General features: G+C 45.2%; 2 protein-coding genes across 5 annotated transcripts in view; one reads left to right on the forward strand and one right to left on the reverse strand.

Moving 5' to 3' along the window:
- Nucleotides 1-12,482, forward strand: part of DCAF4 (DDB1 and CUL4 associated factor 4) — a 77,859-nt gene extending 65,377 nt beyond the window's left edge. Inside the window, exon 15 of one of the 2 annotated variants that reach the window (XR_001887456.1) lies at nt 12,307-12,482. The gene's annotated coding sequence lies outside the window, so the exon portion shown is untranslated. Of the gene's footprint in view, nt 1-6,945; nt 7,124-12,306 lie in introns of those variants that run through there. The other variant, XR_001887455.1, reaches the window with a different exon arrangement.
- ZFYVE1 (zinc finger FYVE-type containing 1) overlaps nt 1-20,560 on the reverse strand; it is a 60,348-nt gene that overhangs the window by 19,982 nt on the left and 19,806 nt on the right. For all 3 annotated transcript variants that reach the window (XM_017882786.1, XM_017882789.1, XM_017882787.1), the window contains exons 3-4: nt 8,078-8,582; nt 3,417-3,631 (exon numbers count right to left, since the gene is read on the reverse strand). In XM_017882786.1, coding sequence (XP_017738275.1) covers nt 3,417-3,631; nt 8,078-8,582 — 720 coding nt within the window. The remainder of the gene's footprint in view (nt 1-3,416; nt 3,632-8,077; nt 8,583-20,560) is intronic.

A 20,560-nucleotide genomic window follows, 5' to 3' on the forward strand; every position in this document is an offset into this window, starting at 1 on the left:
CTCTTCAGACTGAGGAGGGGGGAGGTAGGGGAAGGAAAGGGGACTTAAGTCTCATACATTCTGCAGTACTTGAATTGTTTATCATGAACATGCATTGCTTTTATAATTTTTTAAATGATGTCTCTTTTTTAATTAAAATAACCAAATACTTAAATATAACTGACAGTATGTATCAGGAACCTTTTAAAATGGTCACATCCTCTGACCTCTTTAGAAGTGAAATAACTATTGGGAAGGAATATAGCATGGAGTTAAAAGCTCTTGGGGCCTGGTGCAGTGGCTGTGAGAGTCTGGAGTGCAGTGAGCTGTGATCACACCATTGCACTCCAGCCTGGGCGACAGAGCGAGACCCTGTCTCAAAAAAAAAAAGAAAGAAAAAAGAAAAAAAACGGTAGATTCAAGAAGTCAAACAAATTATTCTGGCATGTATCATTTATCTGTTTATACCCACCCCAGCTCTTCTATCTCAAAACGACTCAGGCTACTAATACAAAAATTAATACAACAGCATAAAACAAAATAAAAGTAAGTGGAGAAGAAAACATAGCCATTTATATTATACACTGATGTGAACTATGAAAACTTTAGAGTCTATTTTAACAACAATAAAACTCTACTTGGTCAATTTGCCTAAGGCAGACCTTAAAGGTGGCTATTAGAGTGATAACCAGAGAATTAAGCATTTTAATTTAAAGGATGTTAAAACAAGAAAGTACAAAACCAATTTTTTCAAAGATTTGGGTAAACTGCAACAACTGCACAATTCTCTGGGGAGAACCCAAATCGCAAGCTTAAACAAATGACTCCTTCCCATAGACAAAAGCAGTCAGTCCCACAGCTCAGTACAGCACAGCCTCTACAACTCAGAGAATAGAAAATGTCAGATCTTGGTAAAATTTGGGGGATGCCAGTTACTGGGAATCATCAGAATTCCAGCTGACCAGGTTCTTTTTTTGTTTTGAGACGGAGTTTCACTCTTGTTGCCCAGGATGGAGTACAATGGTGAGATCTCTGCTCACTGCAACCTCCGCCTCTCAAGTTCAAGCAATTCTCCTGCCTCAGCCTCCCGAGCAGCTGGGATTACAGGCATGCGCCACCAAGCCCAGCTAATTTTGCATTTTTAGTAGAGACATGGTTGCTCCATGTTGGTCAGGCTGGTCTCGAACTCCCGACCTCAAGTGATCCATCCGCCCCCCGAAGTGCTGAGATTACAAGCATGAGCCACCACGCCCAGCGTTTTTTCTTTTCTTTTTTTTTTTTTTTTTTTGAGACGGAGTCTTGGTCTGTTGCCTGGGCTAGAGTACAGTGGCGCCATCTCAGCTCACTGCAACCTCCGCCTCCCAGGTTCAAGCGATTCTCCTGCCTCAGCCTACCTAGTAGCTAGGATTACAAGCATCCACCACCACGCCCGGCTAACTTTTGTATTTTTAATAGACACAGGTTTCACCATGTTAGCCAGGCTGGCCTCGAACTCCTAGCCTCATGTGATCTGCCTGCCTTCGCCTCTCTAAGTGCTGGGAAGGATGACAGGCATGAGCCACTTCACCCGACAGACCAGGTTCATTTTAATCACAGAAAGCTTGGTGAATCTTACCACCTTGGAAGAATACAGTGTAACTATTTTTCTCAAAGCCGGTAATAAATTGGCCTGAGGTAGGACATCCAAGACTCCTGAGGGGAAAAAAATATCTGAGCACTAATTACAGTTTAGAGTGCTCAGTGTCCCTGATGGTCTTATTTAAACATTAATCTGGGTTAGCTTCCAGAAGAGCAAAGGAGCTGCTATAATCCAGCCTCTGGCCTATTTGCCTTTTAATGCACAGTGATCAGATTTACAGCCCTTTGCCTGATTCAGCGTCTTTTCAGAATGTTTGCATTACGTAAGTGTAATCTTCCACTTTGACTGCCTTTGAGCCACTACAAGGATATTATTAGCCAATACAATTAAGTGCACTTGAACTTCAAATTCTAATTGGAAATGTATGTATTTCATGAATTATTCAAATTAATCATTTTCCATAGTTTTTCCTTAATATTACTCACAATTAACATTCACTGAACATTTTTACTATATAACAAGTACTTTGTTTCTTAAGTATGCTTTCATTTAATCTCCACCTCTCTCTAAGAGGCCAAATCTCCCTCTTTTTTTTTTTTTTTTTTCTTTTTTTTTTTAAGACAGCATCTCGCTCTGTCTCCCAGGCTGGAGTGCAGTAGGGTGATCTCGGCTCGCTGCAATCTCCGCCTCCCGGGTTCAAGCAATTCTCCTGCCTCAGCCTCCCTAGTAGCTAGGATTACAGGAGTGCGCCACCATGCCCGGCTAATTTTTTTGTATTTTTAGTAGAAAGGGGGTTTCACCATGTTGGCCAGGCTGATCTCAAACGCTTGACCTCAAGTGACCCACCCACCTCGGCCTCCCAAAGTGCTGGAATTACAGGCGTGAGCCACCGTGCCTGGCCGTAAATCTCCCTCTTAAAGAAAGAAAAAACAGGCCCCAGTCTGAGAACCTTCCATGCTTAATAGTCTCTAGCTAAGGAATAACATGCAATTTTATTTGCTGAGAGGCAGTACAGCCTTCATGGTTATGAGAAGGAGCTCTAGCATAAACTGGCCAGGGTTTAGGCCTGCTGTCACTCAGTAACTGTGTATAACCAATTACTTCATCTCTTGGTGCCTCCGTTTCCTCATCTGCAAATGAGGATGTTAACAGTACTTAACTCAGGGAGTTGGTGTAAGGATGAAGGGAACTAATCCATATAGAGTACTCTGAACTTTGGTATATAATAAATGGTAGTGTTATTGTGTATCTATTTTTGTGTTTTGTTTTGGTAATTTTCTACTTCTGGGGGGAAGTCCCATTCAGGTGCCGGTCTCTCTCTCGTGAGACCTGCTGTTCTTTCTCTGTCTTTTGCCTATTAAACCTCTGCTCCTAAATGCCCCCGGAACAAAAAAAAAAAAAAAAATTCTACCTGTGATACTAGTTTTCCACTTTTAATGATAACAAAAAGTTTCCTCTATGAATAAATTAATTTAGATATGAAAAACACAGTGAGTCACCATTAAGAAAAGCATAAAGGCTGTCCAGATTAAGTGAGACTCAACATGACACCAACTCGCCAGGGCTGAGCCACACCAGCCAGAAATGAGTGCTTCCTCCTATTCTCTAAGAGCCTGGTTTTTCTCCTAGCTGAGGACCAGGCACTTTTTTTTATTATCACTCATGACTTCCCCATATTTGCACTCCTGGCAAGATGAAAGCATCTGACAGGTGCAGACTCCATTCATGTGCTTCCGCTTCTTATAACCTCTTTCCACCCAGATTTCCAATCACCAGCACCACAAAAGCTGACAAACTGAATGTTCTTGCCACCCACTGGCACCCCAATGAGAAGCCCTTGGGGCACAAGCCAACTGACCTTCAGGGCTTTGAAGATGACTCCCGGGTGCCGGGGAGAGCGGGTGGTGTTATTTTCTAGTAGCTGCTCCAAAGCACGCCGAAGCCCAGAAAAGTCCGTGGGAGGGTTGTAAGTCCTGGTTCCCTTGTAGTGAATGGAACTAAAGGCTTCAGGGAAGCGGCCCAGCTTCCGGAACCGGTCCTGGATGAGCTTCTCTGGCACCTCTGAGGGGTGATCTACACAAGCAGAAACATAGGCACATGGGTAGTGAGAGACATTAAAAAAAAAAAGAAAAGAAAAGTAGGCCAGGCACAGTGACCCACGCCTGTAACCCCAGCACTTTGGGAGGTCAAGGTGGGCGGATCACCTGAGGTCAGGAGTTCAGCCTGGCCAACATGGTGAAACCCTGTTTCTACTAATACAAAAAAATTAGCCAGGCATGGTGCCGCATGCCTGTAATCCCAGCTAGTCTGGAGGCTGAGGCAGGAGAATCACTTGAAAAGTAATTCTCCACCAGGAGGCGGAGGTTGCAGTGAGCCGAAATCGTACCACTGCACTCCAGCCTGGGAGACAAGAGTGAAACTCTGTCTCAAACAACAACAACAAAATCTTTCATTATAAAAGTAAGATACACGGCCGGGCGAGGTGGCTCACGCCGGTAATCCCAACACTTTGGGAGGCCGAGGCGGGTGGATTACGCAGTCAAGAGATGGAGACCATCCTGGACAACATGGTGAAACCCCATCTCTACTAAAAAATACAAAAGTTAGCCGAGCGGTGGCAGGCCCCTGTAATCCAGCTATTCGGGAGGCTGAGGCAGGAGAATCGCTTGAACCTGGGAGGTGGAGGTTGCAGTGAGCCAAGATCATGTCACTGCACTTCCAGCCTGGTGACAAAGGGAGACTCCGTCTCAAAAAAAAGTAAGATACGGGTGGGTGCACTGGTTCACACCTGTAATCCCAGCACTTTGGGAAGCTGAATTGGGTGGATCACCTGAGGTCGGGAGTTTGAGAGACCAGCCTGGCCAGCGTGGTGAAACCCCATCTCTACTAAAAATACAAAAATTAGTCAGGCCTGGTGGGGCACACCTGTAATCCCAGCTACTCAGGAGGCTGAGGCAGAAGAATTGCTAGAATCCGGGAGGCAGAGGTTGCAGTGAGCTGGGATAGCACCACTGCACTCCAGCTTGGGTGATAGAGCGAGACTGCGTCCCAAAAAAAAAGATACTCTGACTCAATATATATGAAGTACATAATCAGGCAGAACTAATCTATGTTGTCAGAACTCAGGTTACCCTTTCCTGGTAAAGGGCGTGAGGAGGGCTTCTATGAGGGCTGGTGTCCCAAGGTCTAGCGTTGAGTACGCAGGGGCATTCAGGCAGTGAAAACTCATCACATGATACTCTTGATATGATGTGCACTGTTCTATACGCACATTATACTTCAAGGAGGAGTCTTTTTTCCCAAAAACCCATTCCTTGTGGGAAAAATCTAGATGTGCCAAAGCATAAAAGGAAAGAAATTATGTCCTCTGCTCTCACCTACTTCCCGAAAGTAACCACAGCTCAACGTTGGCCCTTTCAGACATTTTTCCTACAGACTTAGCAACATATATATGCGACTTGCTCTTTTCTCACTTAATAACATACTGTAAGTACCTGTCCTTGTCACAATACACTGAAAAGCAGCAATACAGTCTTTGATCCTGTGGATATACTTAACTAATCACCTTACTGAGGAACTTTTACAATTCTCTGTACTTTGGAAATGCTGATCTTTTGTGAGAAAACTCTGGGCAAATGACCAATGTATAAGGGTATTTGCTTGTCCACACTCTCATCATGTGTCCAGAAACTCGGGCAGCCATAGTGCAGATGGATTCAATAAATGTTTTGATGATAAAGGTTGAAAGGACTTTTTAATTTCCTTTTTATTTATCTATTTTTTTACTTACTTACTTACTCGCTTTTTGAGACAAAGTCTCACTCTGTTGCCCAGGCTGGATGGAGTGCAGTGGTGCAATCTCGGCTCACTGCAACCTCCACCTCCAGGGTTCAAGCGATTCTCCTGCCTCAGCCTCCTGAGTAGCTGGGATTACAGGTGCCCACCACCATACGCTTGGCTAATTTTTGTATTTTTAGTAGAGACGGGGTTTCACCATGTTGGCCAGGCTGGTCTCAAACTCTGATCCTCAGGTGAGCCACCTGCCTCGGCCTCCCAAAGAGCTGGGACCACAGGTATGTACCACTGCATCTGGCTAACTTTTAAATTTTTTGTAGAGTCAGGGTCTCGCTATTTTGCCCAGGCTAGTCTCTAACTCCTGGGCTCAAGTGATCCTCCCGCCTCAACGTCCCAGAGTGCTGGGATTACAGGCATGAGTCATCACGCTCAGCCTAAAATACAATACCTTTTAAGGGGCTGGTTATTTCAAAATCCTGACTGGCAATTAAACGTTCCCCTCACCAACACTGTAAAGATCCGAAGTGGCATAAAAGTATTGATCACAGGAGGCAGCTGAAAGTCAGCATTTCTCACCTCCTCTCCTTTTCTTCGAGGCACCTGCTAATTAATCTGCTCCTTCAATGGGGAACGTTTACATGCCTTGTCTTTTCTACAGGGCATGTGTCATTGGTACCACCAGAATCAACTGGTGCAGTCCTTCAGATTCAACCTCCTTTATGGCCTGCTCTGTCCAGTTCTCTCGTACTGCCACCGCCCTGGCTGAATCCCAACCACTTCTCACTTGACTGACTTGATATCCTGCTGACCGGTCCCCCTGCCTCAGTCATGCTGCAATAGGTTGCCAGAGAATCTTTTGAAAATATAGATCTGATCTTCTCACTCTCTGCTTAAGATCCTTCATGGACTTCTGCCATACTTGAGAACTGAGTCAAGGCCACCCATGATCTGATCCCTGAATCTCTCCATCATTCCCTCCCACACAAGCCATGCTTCAGACAAGGCAGTGGGGGTGGCAGGTGAGGGGCTGCATTCAGTGGGCAGGGGGAGAATGAAGAGGGGTAACTAGAGGAGGTCAGAGACAAAGGCAGGAGTTAAAGTGATGGCACTACATTTAGGAGTTTGGATTTTGATGTAGTCCGAAGCCAATGACAGGTTGCAAGCAGGAGTATTACATGACCTGAAGTATAAATTAAGGTTTTGAAAAGATCACTCTGGATGCTACATGGAGAATGCATCAAAGAGAGTTAGAATGGAATTTTGGAAGCATACTGCAGAACTACTTCCCTTGTCTCTTTTTTCTTTCCTTCTTTTTTTGAGACAGGGTCTCACTATTGCCCAGGCTGGAGTGCAATAACACGATCACAGCTAACTGCAGCCTCAACCTCTAAGGCTCAAGGGATCCTCCTGCCTTGGCCTCCCAAAGTGCTGAGATTATAGGTGTGAGCCACCACACCCAGCGCTACCTGCAGTTCTCTGAACACAACTTGTTCCTTGAGGCTACTAGGAGTTTGCTCTTCCTAGAGCATCTTCTTCCCCTCCTCCATCTAGCCAAGTCTCTCAGAGCTCAAATGTTGCCTCTTCTTTCCTAGATTCCATAACATATAGCATCCCTGCTCCGGACTCCCACAGCTCCGTACCTACATCTACTACAGAACAGAACACTGTGTGGTCGCCCCAAGTAGACTGTGAGCTCTTCAAAGACAAGAAGTGTTTTTTCTGCTCTATGCCTCAGTGCTCAGCACATGACATATGCACTCAATAAACTCTGATGACTGAATGAACAAGTGAAGACTGCAATTGTTTCAGGGGCCAAAATTACTGCTCCCCTCCAATCTAATCCGTTATTGCACCTTTCCCTCATCCTCCAACCACTCAGGTGACGATCTGGCTTCCTATTTCTCTAAGAAAACAAATAAGAACTTACACACACACTTCCCATGTCCACACCATCTACTTATCTGCGACCATGTCCATATCTTCTACTTTCTTTCCCAGTGTTATGGATGAACTGTCCATGGTCCTAAGGCTGACCCTTCCACTCATGCATCACTCCAACCGTTTCTGCTCTTACATCTACATTCTTCCCTCTCTAATGAATCATTCTCATCAGTACATAAATATCTGCAATACCTCATATCTTAAATTTTAAAAAAGAAAAATCCCTTGAAATCCCACATCAGCCTCTAGCTACAATTTCATTGTTCTTCTTTGCTTTATAGAAAAGATCTGTATAGCTCTGTCAAAGAGCCGAATAAACTCACCACAGAAATTCTTCTCCTAATCTTATTATTTTTTTTAGAGACAAGGCCTCACTATGTTGCCCAGGCTGACCTCTATCTCTTGGGCTCAAGGGATTCTCCCACATGAGCCTCCCAGGTAGCTATAATTACAGGCACTTGCCACTGTACCTGGCTTCGTTCTATTTTCTCTTGATCCCACTCTGATCAAGCTTTTACCCCCCACCATCTCAGCGAATAGGTCTTATCCAGAAAGGACTTATATATTGCCAAAGCCAACTGGCAATTCTCAATCCTTATGCTAGTTGACCTATGAGCAGCTTGATATGTTTGATCACTCCATCCTCCTTCAAACACTTTCCATGTCTTCTTTGGACAGAAATCTTCTGGCAATCCACTACCAATAAGTTGCTACTGTAGCCCAAATAGCTACCTCCTTGTACCCATAAAGGTCGAGCTGTGACACTGTACCCCATCCACTCACCAGAGCCCAGTAGTTGGGTGTGCACAGTCTCATGAAAGATGATAACTGCAGGGCCCAGGGTGGATAAAGGGACATCCAGGCCACAGCGAGCAGTGGTGGCCTTGAGCTCCTTGGTGAAGTGCTTCAGATAAGCTTCTGAGGCATCCCCAAGGAATTTGAAGAGGTCGTTATGCAGCCGGTCTGCATGAGTTCGATAGATGACAAGGTCTGAGATGGCCAGGACCTTAAGCAGCAGCCGTGTTCTCTGGCTTAGATTCACGGTGGCCCCTAGGAGCCCTTCCGTATCGATCACTGCTACTTTGTGAACTGGGTCATAGGCTGCCCACACTCCCACAGTGCAGGACTCCTGGGTAGGGGAGGTCTTGAAGACTTCACGACCATAAAAGAAAGTGTGGTTGAGAGTATGAGACTTTCCATCGCCAGTATTTCCAAAAATGGAAACCACTTTCAGATGCTGATCAGGTTTGCAGTCCAATTTTCTAATGAAGTCCTCTTCATTTGTTACCTGCAAAAAAAATAAAATAAAAAAGACTATGAAGTATAGAAACTGTAAAAGCACTAGAAACACCTACAAGAATAAATGCTTTGCAGGGACAAGGAACTTGATTGAATTGTCAAGAAAAGGAAGTTGCAGGATAATAGCTCCCACCTCCACCCTTAGCAAACAGCTCAAAGGAACCTCTGAAGCTTTAGTCAGGGAAATAACTTAGTGGCCATGAAAAGAGCTAAAACTATAAAAAGAAAAAAGAAAAAAAGAAAAGAAACAAAACAAAACAAAAAAAAGAGCTAAGACCATAAAACTCTTAGAGGAAAACAAAGTAATTAACCTTTGTGACTTTGGATTAGGCCTTAGCTTCTTAGATAGGACAACACAAGCACAAGTAACAAAAGAAAAAACAGACAAGGCCAGGTGTGGTGGTTCACGCATGTGACAGTGGCACTTACTAAGGGAGGCTGAGGAGGGAGGATCCCTCGAGCCCAGAAGTTTGAGGCTGCAGTGAGCTGTGATAGCACTACTGCACTCCAGCATGGGAAACAGAATGAGACCCTGCCTCAAAAAAAAAAAAAGAAAGGGGGGTGGGGCCAAGTGAGGTGGCTCAGGCCTGTAATCCCAGCACTTTGGGAGGCCCAGGCGGGCAGATCACTTGAGGTCACGAGTTCCATACCAGCCTGGTCAACATGGTGAAACTAAATAAAAGTCTCTACTAAAAATACAAAAATTAGCCGGGTGTGGTGGCACGTGCCTGAAATCCCAGCTACACGGGAGGCTGAGGCGGGAGAATTGCTTGAACCCAGGAGGCAGACTGCAGTGAGCTGAGATTGTGCCACTGCACTCCAGCCTGGGTGACAGAACAAGAACCTGTCTCAAACAAATAAAATAAAATAAAATAAAATAACACAAAATAACATAAAATAACATAAAATAAAATAACATAAAATAAATCTAATAAGACTAGTATTCCAAACATACAAAGAAATCTTACAACTCAACAATGAAGATAAGCAACCCAATTAAAAAGTAGGCAAAGAATCTGAATAGACATTTCTCCACAAAAGATATGCAAGCAACCAGTAAGCATCTGAAAAGATGCTCCAAGTCCTGAGTCACTGAGAAATGCAAATCAGAACTACAGTGAACTATCACTGCATATCCACCAGACCGACTACGACCAAAAGACAACAAGCGGCTGGGCACGGTGGCTCACGCCTATAATCCCAGTACTTTGGGAGGCAAAAAAGAGAGGACAGCTTGAGGCCAGGAGTTTGAGACCAGCCTGGGCAACATAGAGAAACCTCTGTCTCTACAAAAAAAATTAAAAATTAGCTGGGCATGGTGGTATGCGCCTGCAGTCCTAGCTACTCAGGAGGCCAAAGCAAGAGGATCGTTTGAGCTCAGGAGTTTGAAGCTGCAGTGAACCATGATTGCACCACTGCACTCCAGGCTGAGTGACAGACGACAGAAGCCCTGTCTCTAAAAAAAAAAAAGACAACAAGCATTGGCAAGGATGTACAGAAATCACAACGTTCATGCACTTCCGGTGGGAATGTAAAATCACATAGCCAGTCCGGAAAACAGCTTGTCCACTCCTAGCTATATACCCAAGAGAACTGAACACACATGTCCACACAAATCTTCTAAGTACGTCAATGTTCACAGCAGCATTATTCACAACAGCCAAAGAAGTGAAAACAGCCCAAATACCCATCAACTGATAAAATGTGGTATATCCATACACTGAGTCACTATGCAGTCATAAAAAGGAATGAGCCACTTCCACCCCTTACTTCAATATGCGTCGGTTATTCTCACCTTTGGGACATTTCTTATGTTCTCACTTTGACCTGACTTGGCAGAAATTCCTATCTATGCCTTGATTGTTTTCTGTCATGACTGTGCCACTTCCTCCTTTCACAGTCTTCCTAAATCTTTCTTAAACTTCAGAGGGGGCTTTGAATGCTACAGCAAGGCTGCATATTCCTGCTGTTGCGAAATGATGTTCATTGTATTGAAGTAATATCTACTGACCTAGTATTGGTTGTTTTTTTTTCTTTTCACTATACTATTTCCCTATTGACTTGTTAGGATTGGTCAGAAAATAGATAAGACTAGCAAATTTGAAGGGAATCATACATCTGAAAGATTTTATTGGAAAATGTATCCTGAATCATTTCAATCAGCTTTTAGTGGAGAAAACTATTACGATAGCAGATTTTCCTAAAATCCACAGTAGTCTTTTATTTTTCACTTACCTAACCTTAGACTGAAACAATGAGAAAAGTATGCAAAATACAGTCACATTTCTCTTATTCTAAAGACACTGTCTATGGCCATACCACCCTGAACACACCCAATCTCATCTAAAGACGTTAAAATGCTTTTCACAATTGTAATTATAGAATTTGTAATATTCTGTATATTTCCAAAGTATTTATTAATAATTCAGCCCTCCAAATGTGCTTATAACGTGGACAAGTGAGAGTTCTGTACCTACATCCCACCCCCAATTATCATATGGAGAGGCTAAAGTGCAAATATTTTCCCTATAGAAACAATACAAATTTCATTCAGGCGCGGTGGCTTATGCCTGTAATCCCAGCACTTTGGGAGGCTGAGGCGGGTGAACCACAAGATCAAGAGTTCAAGATGAGTCTGGCCAAGATGGTGAAACCCCGTCTCTACTAAAAATACAAAATTAGCCAGGCATGGTGGCACATGCCTGTAATCCCAGCTACTCAGGAGGCTGAGGCATGAGAATCGCTTGAACCCAGGAGGCAGAGGTTGCGGTGAGCTGACATCGCACCACTGCACTCCAGGAGGCAGAGGTTGCGGCGAGCTGACATCGCACCACTGCACTCCAGCCTGGGGGACAAAGCACAATTCGGTCTCGGAAAAAAAAAAAGAGAGAATACAAATTTCATTGTTACCTAATAACATTTAGGTAGAAATGTTGGGAAAACGTTTTTGTGAAATGAACGTAGCTGGCTATCAAACAATATTTGCTTGACATTGCTGGGGTAACTACAACAAAAAAGAATGAAGTGCTGATACACACTACAACACAGATGAACCTTGAAAACATGGTAAGTGAAAGGAGCCACACACAAAAGACCACATAGTGTACGATTCCATTTATATGAAACGTCCAGAGCAGGCAGATTCACAGACAGCAAGCAGATTAGTGGTTGCTAGAGGCTAGAGGGAGGAGGGAGGAGGGAGAGACTGCTAAAGCTGGGTTTCTATTTGGAAAAATGAAAATATTCCAGAATTAGATAGTGGTAAGGATTGTACAACTTTATGAACATACTAAAAATACTGAATTATATACTTTAAACTGGTGAATTTTATGGTATGTGGATTACATCTCAATACAGTTTTGGTTTTGGTTTTGTTTTCTGAGACAGAGTTTTTGCTCTGTGGCCCAGGCTGGAGTGCAGTGGCGTGATCTTGGCTCACTACAACCTCCACCTCCTGGGTTTAAGTGATTCTCCCGCCTCAAACTCCCGAGTAGCTGCGATTACAGGCACGCGCTGTCACGCCTGGCTAATTTTGGTATTTTTAGTAGAGACTGGGTCTCACTCTGTTGGCCAGGCTGGTCTCAAACTCCTGACCTCAGGCGATCCACCTGCCTTGGCCTCCCAAAGTGCTGGGATTACAGGTGTGAGCCACAGCACTTAGCCAAGTTAACATATTGGTCAAACCTCATCTACCATAATTCTCTTCCTAACAGTTTAAAGAACACTGCAGTCCTTATAAAAAGCCAGGCCATGAAGAAAGATACCTAGGGCCAGTGCGAGCCCAGACTGGAGCTCCTGAAAGATGCTCAGAACTCCTATTCTCAGAACACAGAAGCCCAGGGTCAAAGCTCCTAACTCGAAGAGCTTATGGCTACTCAGGTGAAAGGAGTTTCCCAGGAAGCTTCACATCAAGTATCTTCCAGCCAACAGAGAATAAAACACGTTGCTGATTTTTTCTTTTTTTTTTTTTCTGTTTTTTTTTGTGTGTTTGTGTTTGTGTGTTTGTTTGTGTTTTTTTTTTTTTTTTTTTTTTGAGATGGAGTCTCACTCTGTCGCCCAGCCTGAGAGTGCAGTGGCGTGATCTCGGCTCACTGCAACTCCGCCTCCCGGGTTCACGCCGTTCTCCTGCCTCAGCCTCCCGAGTAGCTGGGACTACAGGCGCCCACCACCTCGCCCGGTCAATTTTTTGTATTTTTTAGTAGAGACGGGGTTTCACCGTTTTAGCCAGGATGGTCTCAATCTCCTGACCTCGTGATCTGCCTGCCTCGGCCTCCCAAAGTGCTGGGATTACAGGCGTGAGCCACTGCGCCTGGCCCCCTTTTTTTTTTTTTTTTTTTTTTGAGACAGGATTTCGCTCTGTCACCCAGGCTGGAGTCCAGGGCACAATCTCAGCTCACTGCAACCTCTACCTTCTGGATTCAAGCCATTCTCCTGCCTCAGCCTCCAGAGTAGCTGGTATTATGGGCACGTGTCACCACACCCAGCTAATTTTTTTTGTACTTTTAGTAGAGATGGGATTTCGCCATATTTGCCAGGCTGGTCTTAAATTCCTGACCTCAGGTGACCTGCCCCTCCGCCTCCCAAAGTACTAGGATTATAGAGGTGAACACCTTCTGATTCTCGAGTCTGCTTGTTTGATAACAGAGAAATATACAGACCACTCAGTGTGAAAATATGATAAACCTGTTTCCTATAATCTCATCAAGATAGTAAACCAAATCCCCGTGCTTTGGGAGGCCAAGACAGGAGGATCGCTTGAGCCCTGGAATTCAAGACTACCTTAAGCAACATAGCAAGACCCCAACTCTACAAAATCAAAAAATTAGCTGGGTATAGTCATTCACGCCTGTAGTCCTAGCTACTCAGGAGGCTGGGACACGAGAATCACTTGAGCCCAAGAGGTGGAGGCTGCAGTGGGCCAAGATCGTACCACTGCACTCCAGCCTGGGCGACAGAGCAAGACTCTAACTGAAAAAAAAAAAAGTAAACCACTCATTATTCTATTAATGACATCACTATTGTTTCATTATTAAGAGCCTGAATATTGCTGATAATACTAACAGTTCACTGAATGCCAGCTACAGTGACAGCGCCCTTCACTAGAACCATGACCGCAGGGCCGTGTCTACCTTATCTTTACGTGCAGAGCACTCAGGACAACGCCTGGCACACAAGAGGAGCTCAGTGTGCGGCTGCGGAGTGAATGAGTGAGTGAAGACACACCAGGCACCTTGCACACTTTTCCCACCATACATCTTCCACAGGGCTGAACACACAGCAGCATTTCATGAACTTGGTGATGGGCTAAGTGATCTAGCAGACAACAGAGAGAAACAAGAAGTTACACAGAACAGCCCATTTTGGACCCGTGTCACTCAGCCAGCCTGGTCCCAAGCTGCTACGTTGATCAGCAAGAGAAACAAAACGAAAGCTCTGTAAAGCTCCACCAGCATGGAGTCAGGTGAGGTCAGGGCGGCTGCGGCAAGAGCCTCCACCTGCTCCACCAGGCCTGGTAGGGAAGACCGGGCCTAGCGATTTCCTCCCCACGGAAATCTACTCTGTCGTGACTCTTCACAAACAAAACAGCCACTGCTATCCAGATTATCTAAGAGCAAGCATCTGAAAGTGGGGATAGGGGAACATTTAGGGAAAGAATTAAATGTCTCGGGATTCATATTAAGTGTCCAACAAATGATATATATATATATATACACACACACACACACACAAAAATAACTCATATGGGATGGAAAGAAAACACTCCTTGCCTGCATTTGGTGATACCATTTAGGCTTTTGGTGTCTGGGGGTGTGTCAAGTGCGGATGTCCATGTGTTGGGCCTATAGATGAGTCCAGTGTAAATAATCCTCCTGGGAGGAGGAACTCAAAGTCCCAGGCTGTTTGTTTCTACTGAGAAGCAGTGAACAATCCCTTAACATGCACCGACTGCATTTTCTTCATGTAAAAGGAGGCTAGGCCAGGTATGGTGGCTTACACCTATAATCCCAGCACTGTGGGAGGCCAAAGCAGATGGATCACTTGAGCCCAGGGGTTTGAGACCAGCCTTGGCAACACAGCAAAACCCCATCTCTACTAAAAATACAAAAAATTGGCCAGGCGTTGTGGCACGTGCCTTTAGTCTCAACTACTCAGGAGGCTGAGGTGGGAGAATTGCTTGAGCCTGTGCAGAGTTTGCAGTGAGCTGAGATCAAGCCACTGCGCTCCAGCCTGGGTGACAGTGAGACCCCATCTCAAAAAAAAAAGGAAAAAAGAAAAAAAAAAAAAAAGAAGGCTATAACCATCTTTGCACGTGCTAATTAATCAAATAAACAAATATTCGGGAAAATGCTGGCACACTGAAACCATGCTTCACTTCTTCCTTCTCTGCCTTTCATGTTACTTTGCTTCCTGATATACTACTAAATTCATCTTTAACACATGAGTATTTTCCTCTAAGCCAGAAAGGAGAGAACAGCCTAGCCTAGGTGGTAGCAAGACTGGTTTTCAGTCAGGGAGGCAAAGGTAGAGAAAAATAAGAGGATTCCCTTTGATAAAGGAAGGGGCCAAGAAGGAACGAGGCTCCAGCTCTACTTGTTCGGCCTGTCTACACTCACTGACCCCATGCTGCTCCATTCCTGGAGTGAAACAGGTTACCTGGCCCTGAGCTCGGCCAAGTGGCCACCCCATCCAAGTTGACAACATGTTTGAAATGGTCACTGGCCCTTACCAACAGCAAACACAGGAGGGACACCAAAGCCACCCCTCCCCAACTTTTGCCTTCCATCTTCCCTGAGCTTGCTAGGCCTCAGGCGACTCCAAAACACATGAATGCCACTACAGGCTTTGCCATGGTGTGGCCTTGGGAAAGTTACTTAACTACTCAATGCCTCAGGGAAATGAGATAATAACAGATGTCTAGCTCCTAGCAACACTCAGCAGACTAAGAGATAAAGTATGCAAAAGGCATAGCACAGTGCCTGGCATGGAGTAAGCACTCGATACGTGAACCATTATTAAAGACCAGCCCACTGGGAAAACACCCAGGTGCACAGCAGCAGCAGCTGGGCTTACACCTATGAATTGCTCATTTGGGGGCTGATTCAGCAATGCGGTAAGATCGAAATAAATTCTACCTAAAATGAAAGATCTGCTCGCTTCAGATAACCTTCTCCTGCTAATCAAAACACATTATTATTATTATTAATTTTTTATTTTTTTGGAGACGGAGTCTCGCTCTGTCTCCCAGGCTGGAATGCAGTGGTGCGATCTCCACTCACCGCAAGCTCCGCCTCCTGGGTTCACGCCATTCTCCTGCCTCAGCATCCCAAGTAGCTGGGACTACAGGCGCCCGCCACCACGCCCGGAGAATTTTTTGTATTTTTTGGGAGACGAAGTTTCACCATGTTAGCCAGGATGGTCTCGATCTCCTGACCTCGTGATCTGCACCTGGCCAAAACACATTATTATTCATATTGGCTTTATAGCTGGCTCTCAGTAACCATCTAATATTGTATTAATCTTTACACGGCAGGCGTGGTGGCTCACGCCTGTAATCCCAGCACTTTGGGAGGCCCAGGAAGATTGATCACTTGAGGCCGGGAGATCGAGACCAGCCTGGCCAACGTGGTGAAACCCCATCTCTACTAAAAATATAAAAATTATCTGGGTGTGGTGGCACATGCCTGTAATCCCACCTACTTGGGAGGCTAAGGCAGGAGAATCACTTGAACCCAGGAGGTGGAGGTTGCAGTGAGCCGAGATTGCACCACTGCACTCCTGCCTGGCTGACAGAGTAAGACTTGGTCTAAAAATCTTTACAAAACCCAGCAGCACCTGTCTCCCTCCAATTCACCCAAAGCTTTTTACTTTGTATAGACTTCTGAGAAGAGTCTGTAAAATGAAATATAACCATACTCAATGATCCCCCACCACAGTTTTTTTTGTTTGTTTGTTTTTTTGAGACAGTCTAACTCTGTCGCCCAGGCTGGAGTGCAGTGCCCAATCTCGGCTCGCTGCAACCTCTGCTTCCCGGGTTCAAGCAATTCTCCTTCCTCAGTCTCCTGAGTAGCTGGGACTACAAGCGCGCACCACCACACCCAGGTAATTTTTTTGTATTTTTAGTAGAGACAGGGTTTCACTATGTTGTCCAGGCTGCTCTCGAACTCCCTGACCTTAGTTGATCTGCCTGCGTTGGCCTCCCAAAGTGCTGGGATTACAGGAATGAGCCCCTGTGCCCAGCCCCAGTTTAGAATTCAGAATAGTTCATGGTAGTGAAAAGTGTCCAGCAGTCAACCTCCGACCAAAGCAGGCCAAGGGAATAATGACGGTCTCCCTCGAGAGATTCCTTCTAAGCCCTCACAGAATCATTCTAGAATGAAAGACCATGCCCTGGCTTTGTTCCAAGGAGGCCTGAAAAGGGAAACCAAGAGGTGAGGAAGGAACTAAAGAGCCTTGGAAGGAAGTTCAACACAGCACAGTCAGAGACTCTGGAAGTTAAACCCCAATGAACCTGGAAAACACTCTTAAGTAGTTTGGCACCAAGATCTTTTCAGTGCTGGTCCCTGGGAGAAAAGGACTTAATCTGTACCAACTACAATCACACATTCCTCCAATTTTTTTTTTCTGGAGACAGGTATCGCTCTATTGCCCAGGATGGAATACAGTGGGTCACTGCAGCCTCAACCTCTCAGGCTCGATCAGTCTCCTGCCTCAGCCTCCTGGGTAGCTAGGACTACCAGCATGCACTATTATAGCTGGCTAATGGTGTATTTTTGTAGATATCGATAGGGTCTATGTTGCCCAGGCTAGTCTTGAACTCCTGGCCTCAAGCAGTCCTCCTTCCTTGGCCTCCCAAAGCACTTGGGATTATAGGTGTGAGCCACTGCGTCCAACCCCATGGCCTAATTTTCAAACAGGATTTTACCTAAACTATGTCAAACAAATCAGTAGCCAGTCTATTTTAAAGTCCAAATGATAAGGAGATTTCCTTCCAATAGCAAGGTTTAAGTTCTATTAAACCTGTTTCCTCAACACAGCAAGTTTAGAAATGTTCTGTTCATTCTATCCTAAAGGGCGTGTATACTTCACGTTTATTCATGTACATGTTGCTAGAGTTTCACATAAAAACACAATCATTTCTCAATCAAATGTTTTCTGAAGACACTGAAGTCACGGGGTTAGTCTCACAAACACACTGAGCACATTTGGCAGGGGCAAAGATCACTTTCTTCCACTCCAGTGTCCCCAAAGTGTTCCATTACTTGAGAGGTCAGGAATTCCTCTCTATGTCTTGTAACTACCAGTGGTGCTTCTGACACTTTGCTTCACAGAAACTGCCTGCAGCTCCTCTCCTATTCTAGCAGAAATAAAAATGTTTCTTTTTTTATTTATTTTTGTGTGTGTGAGACAGAGTTCCACCCTTGTTGCCTAGGCTGGAGTGCAATGGCGCGATCTCCGTTCACTGCAACCTCTGCCTCCCAGGTGCAAGTGATTCTCCTGCCTCAGGATCCTGATTAGCTGGGATTACAGGCATGCGCCACCACACCTAGCTAATTTTGTATTTTTAGTAGAGACGGGGTTTCTCCATGTTGGTCAGGCTGGTCTCGAACTCCTGACCTCAGGTGATCTGTCCGCCTCAGCCTCCCAAAGTACTGGGATTACAGGCCTGAGCCACCACGCCTGGCCTAATAAAAGTGTTTGTATGCAGAGAAGATCCACAAAGAAATTCTTTTCTAAAAAAAAAAAGTCATTTTACCGCCCTGATCAGTTTCTTTGACGACACCCAACACACCCAGTTCAGCAATCCATTTATATCTGAATAAAAAGCTTTCCAAGGCAAAGATGAATTCTGAGGACACACTGGAAATACCCAGTCATCCCCAAGCCCCACCTCATCCTCAAGGGAACTTTCTGAGGAGCTTCTGGATGGGAGATGCAGCTGCCTTTCTAAGTGGCATGGCATATCCGTATTCGGCCGGCTGTGAAAACAGATGTATGCTCTACGAAAGGCCTGGCAGTGAGCAGAATGGTCTTTCATTCTGGAATGATTCTGAGGGCTAAGAAGGGACTTAACAGTAAAAGCTCAGCTACACAAACCAGGCTAGAAAAGAGAGCTAGGTTTAAATCACACCCTGGGCAACTGACTCAACCCTTCTCTTGCTCAAAGCCTCCAATCCCACCCACCATCTCTGTTAATGTTTTCCCACTCTTCCAGCTCTGAACACCCCAACTAGAATGTACTCCAGGCTGGCAGAGATATGGTCTGTGTTGTTCACCACCGTAACCCTAGCACAGTGCCTGACACAAAATAGGAAATCAAGACATAATTGATCAATAAATGAATGAACACAGCACAAAATGTCTAGATGCTATAACCTCTGGGTGGGGGGATGGTACAGTATCACCATTAAGGGTTCAACCAACCTCGCTCTATCATCCACTGACTTTAGGATAACTTTAAAGAAGTTATTTAACCCCTCTGGGTCTCTGTTATTCACCTCTAAAATGTAGATAACAACACAATCTACTTCATAGGATTTCTGCAAAAATTAAATAAGATGATGTACATCAAGCACTTAGCACAGTGGAGGCCCAGAGTAACTTGCAATAACTGCTAGAGGCATGCTGACTGACATCATTGCTGGTTTGCCCCAAGCCACAGTCATCACCATCAGCTGGAAATTTCTTTTTTTTTTTTTAATTAATTAATTTTTTTTTTTTTTTTTTTTGAGACAGAGTCTTGCTCTATCGCCCAGGCTGGAGTGCAGTGGCATGATCTTGGCTCACTGCAAACTCCGCCTCCTGGGTTCACACCATTCTCCTGCCTCAGCCTTCCGAGCAGCTGGGACTATAGGTGCCCACCACCGTGCCCAGCTAATTTTTTGTATGTTTAATAGTATGGGGTTAGCCAGGAAGGTCTTAATCTCCTGACCTCGTGATCTGCCCACTTCGGCCTCCCAAAGTGCTGGGATTACAGGCATGAGCCACCACGCCCAGCCTAGAAATTTCATTATCCCAAGTAAAAGCTCTCCTTAGGGAGGCTGGGTGCCGTGGCTCATGCCTGCAATCCTAGCACTTTGGGAGGCCAAGGTGGGCGGATCAAGAGGTCAGGAGTTTGAGACCAGCCTGACCAACATGGTGAAACCCTGTCTCCACTAAAAATACAAAAATTAGCTGGGTGTGGTGGTGAGTGCCGGTAGTCCCAGCTACTTGGGAGGCTGATGTGGGAGGATTGCTTGAGTTATGACGGTGCCACTGCACTCCAGCCTAGGCAACAGAGCAAGACCATGTCTCCAAAAAAAAAAAAAAAGAGAGAGAGAGAGAGAAATAGGGATGATTGAACAAGGAGGATCCTTATTCAATACTTACCACTCCCTCCCTCAAAAGGATATATCTTTTGAATTAAAAAAGAAACCTAGGCCAGCACAGTGGCTCATGCCTGTAATCCCAGAACTTTGGGAGGCCAGAGGTGGGAGGATCACCTGAGGTCAGGAGTTGGAGACTAGGCTGGCCACCATGGTGAAACTGTCTCTACTAAAATACAAAAAATTGGCCAGGCATAGTGGCTCACGCCTGTAATCCCAGCACTTTGGGAGACCGAGGCAGGCAGATCACCTGAGGTCGGGAGTTCGAGACCAGCCTGACCAACGTGGAGAAACCCCTTCTCTACTAAAAATACAAAATTAGCTGAGTGTGGTGGTGCATGCTTGTAATCCCAGCTACTCGGGAGGCTGAGGCAGGAGAATCGCTTGAATCCAGGAGGCAAAGGTCACGGTGAGCCAAGATCACGCCATTGCACTCCAGCCTGGGCAACAAGAGCAAAACTCCGTCTCAAAAAAAAAAAAAAAAAGGTGTTGGTGGCCAGCACTTTGGGAGGCCGATGCAGGTGGATTACTTGAGGCTAGGCGTTTGAGACCAGCCTGATCAACATGAAGAAACCCCATGTCTACTAAAAATACAAAAATTAGC

The sequence above is a fragment of the Rhinopithecus bieti genome, unplaced genomic scaffold (genome assembly GCF_001698545.2).
Source record: "Rhinopithecus bieti isolate Rb0 unplaced genomic scaffold, ASM169854v2 scaffold_13259, whole genome shotgun sequence".
Classification (NCBI taxonomy): domain Eukaryota; kingdom Metazoa; phylum Chordata; class Mammalia; order Primates; family Cercopithecidae; genus Rhinopithecus; species Rhinopithecus bieti.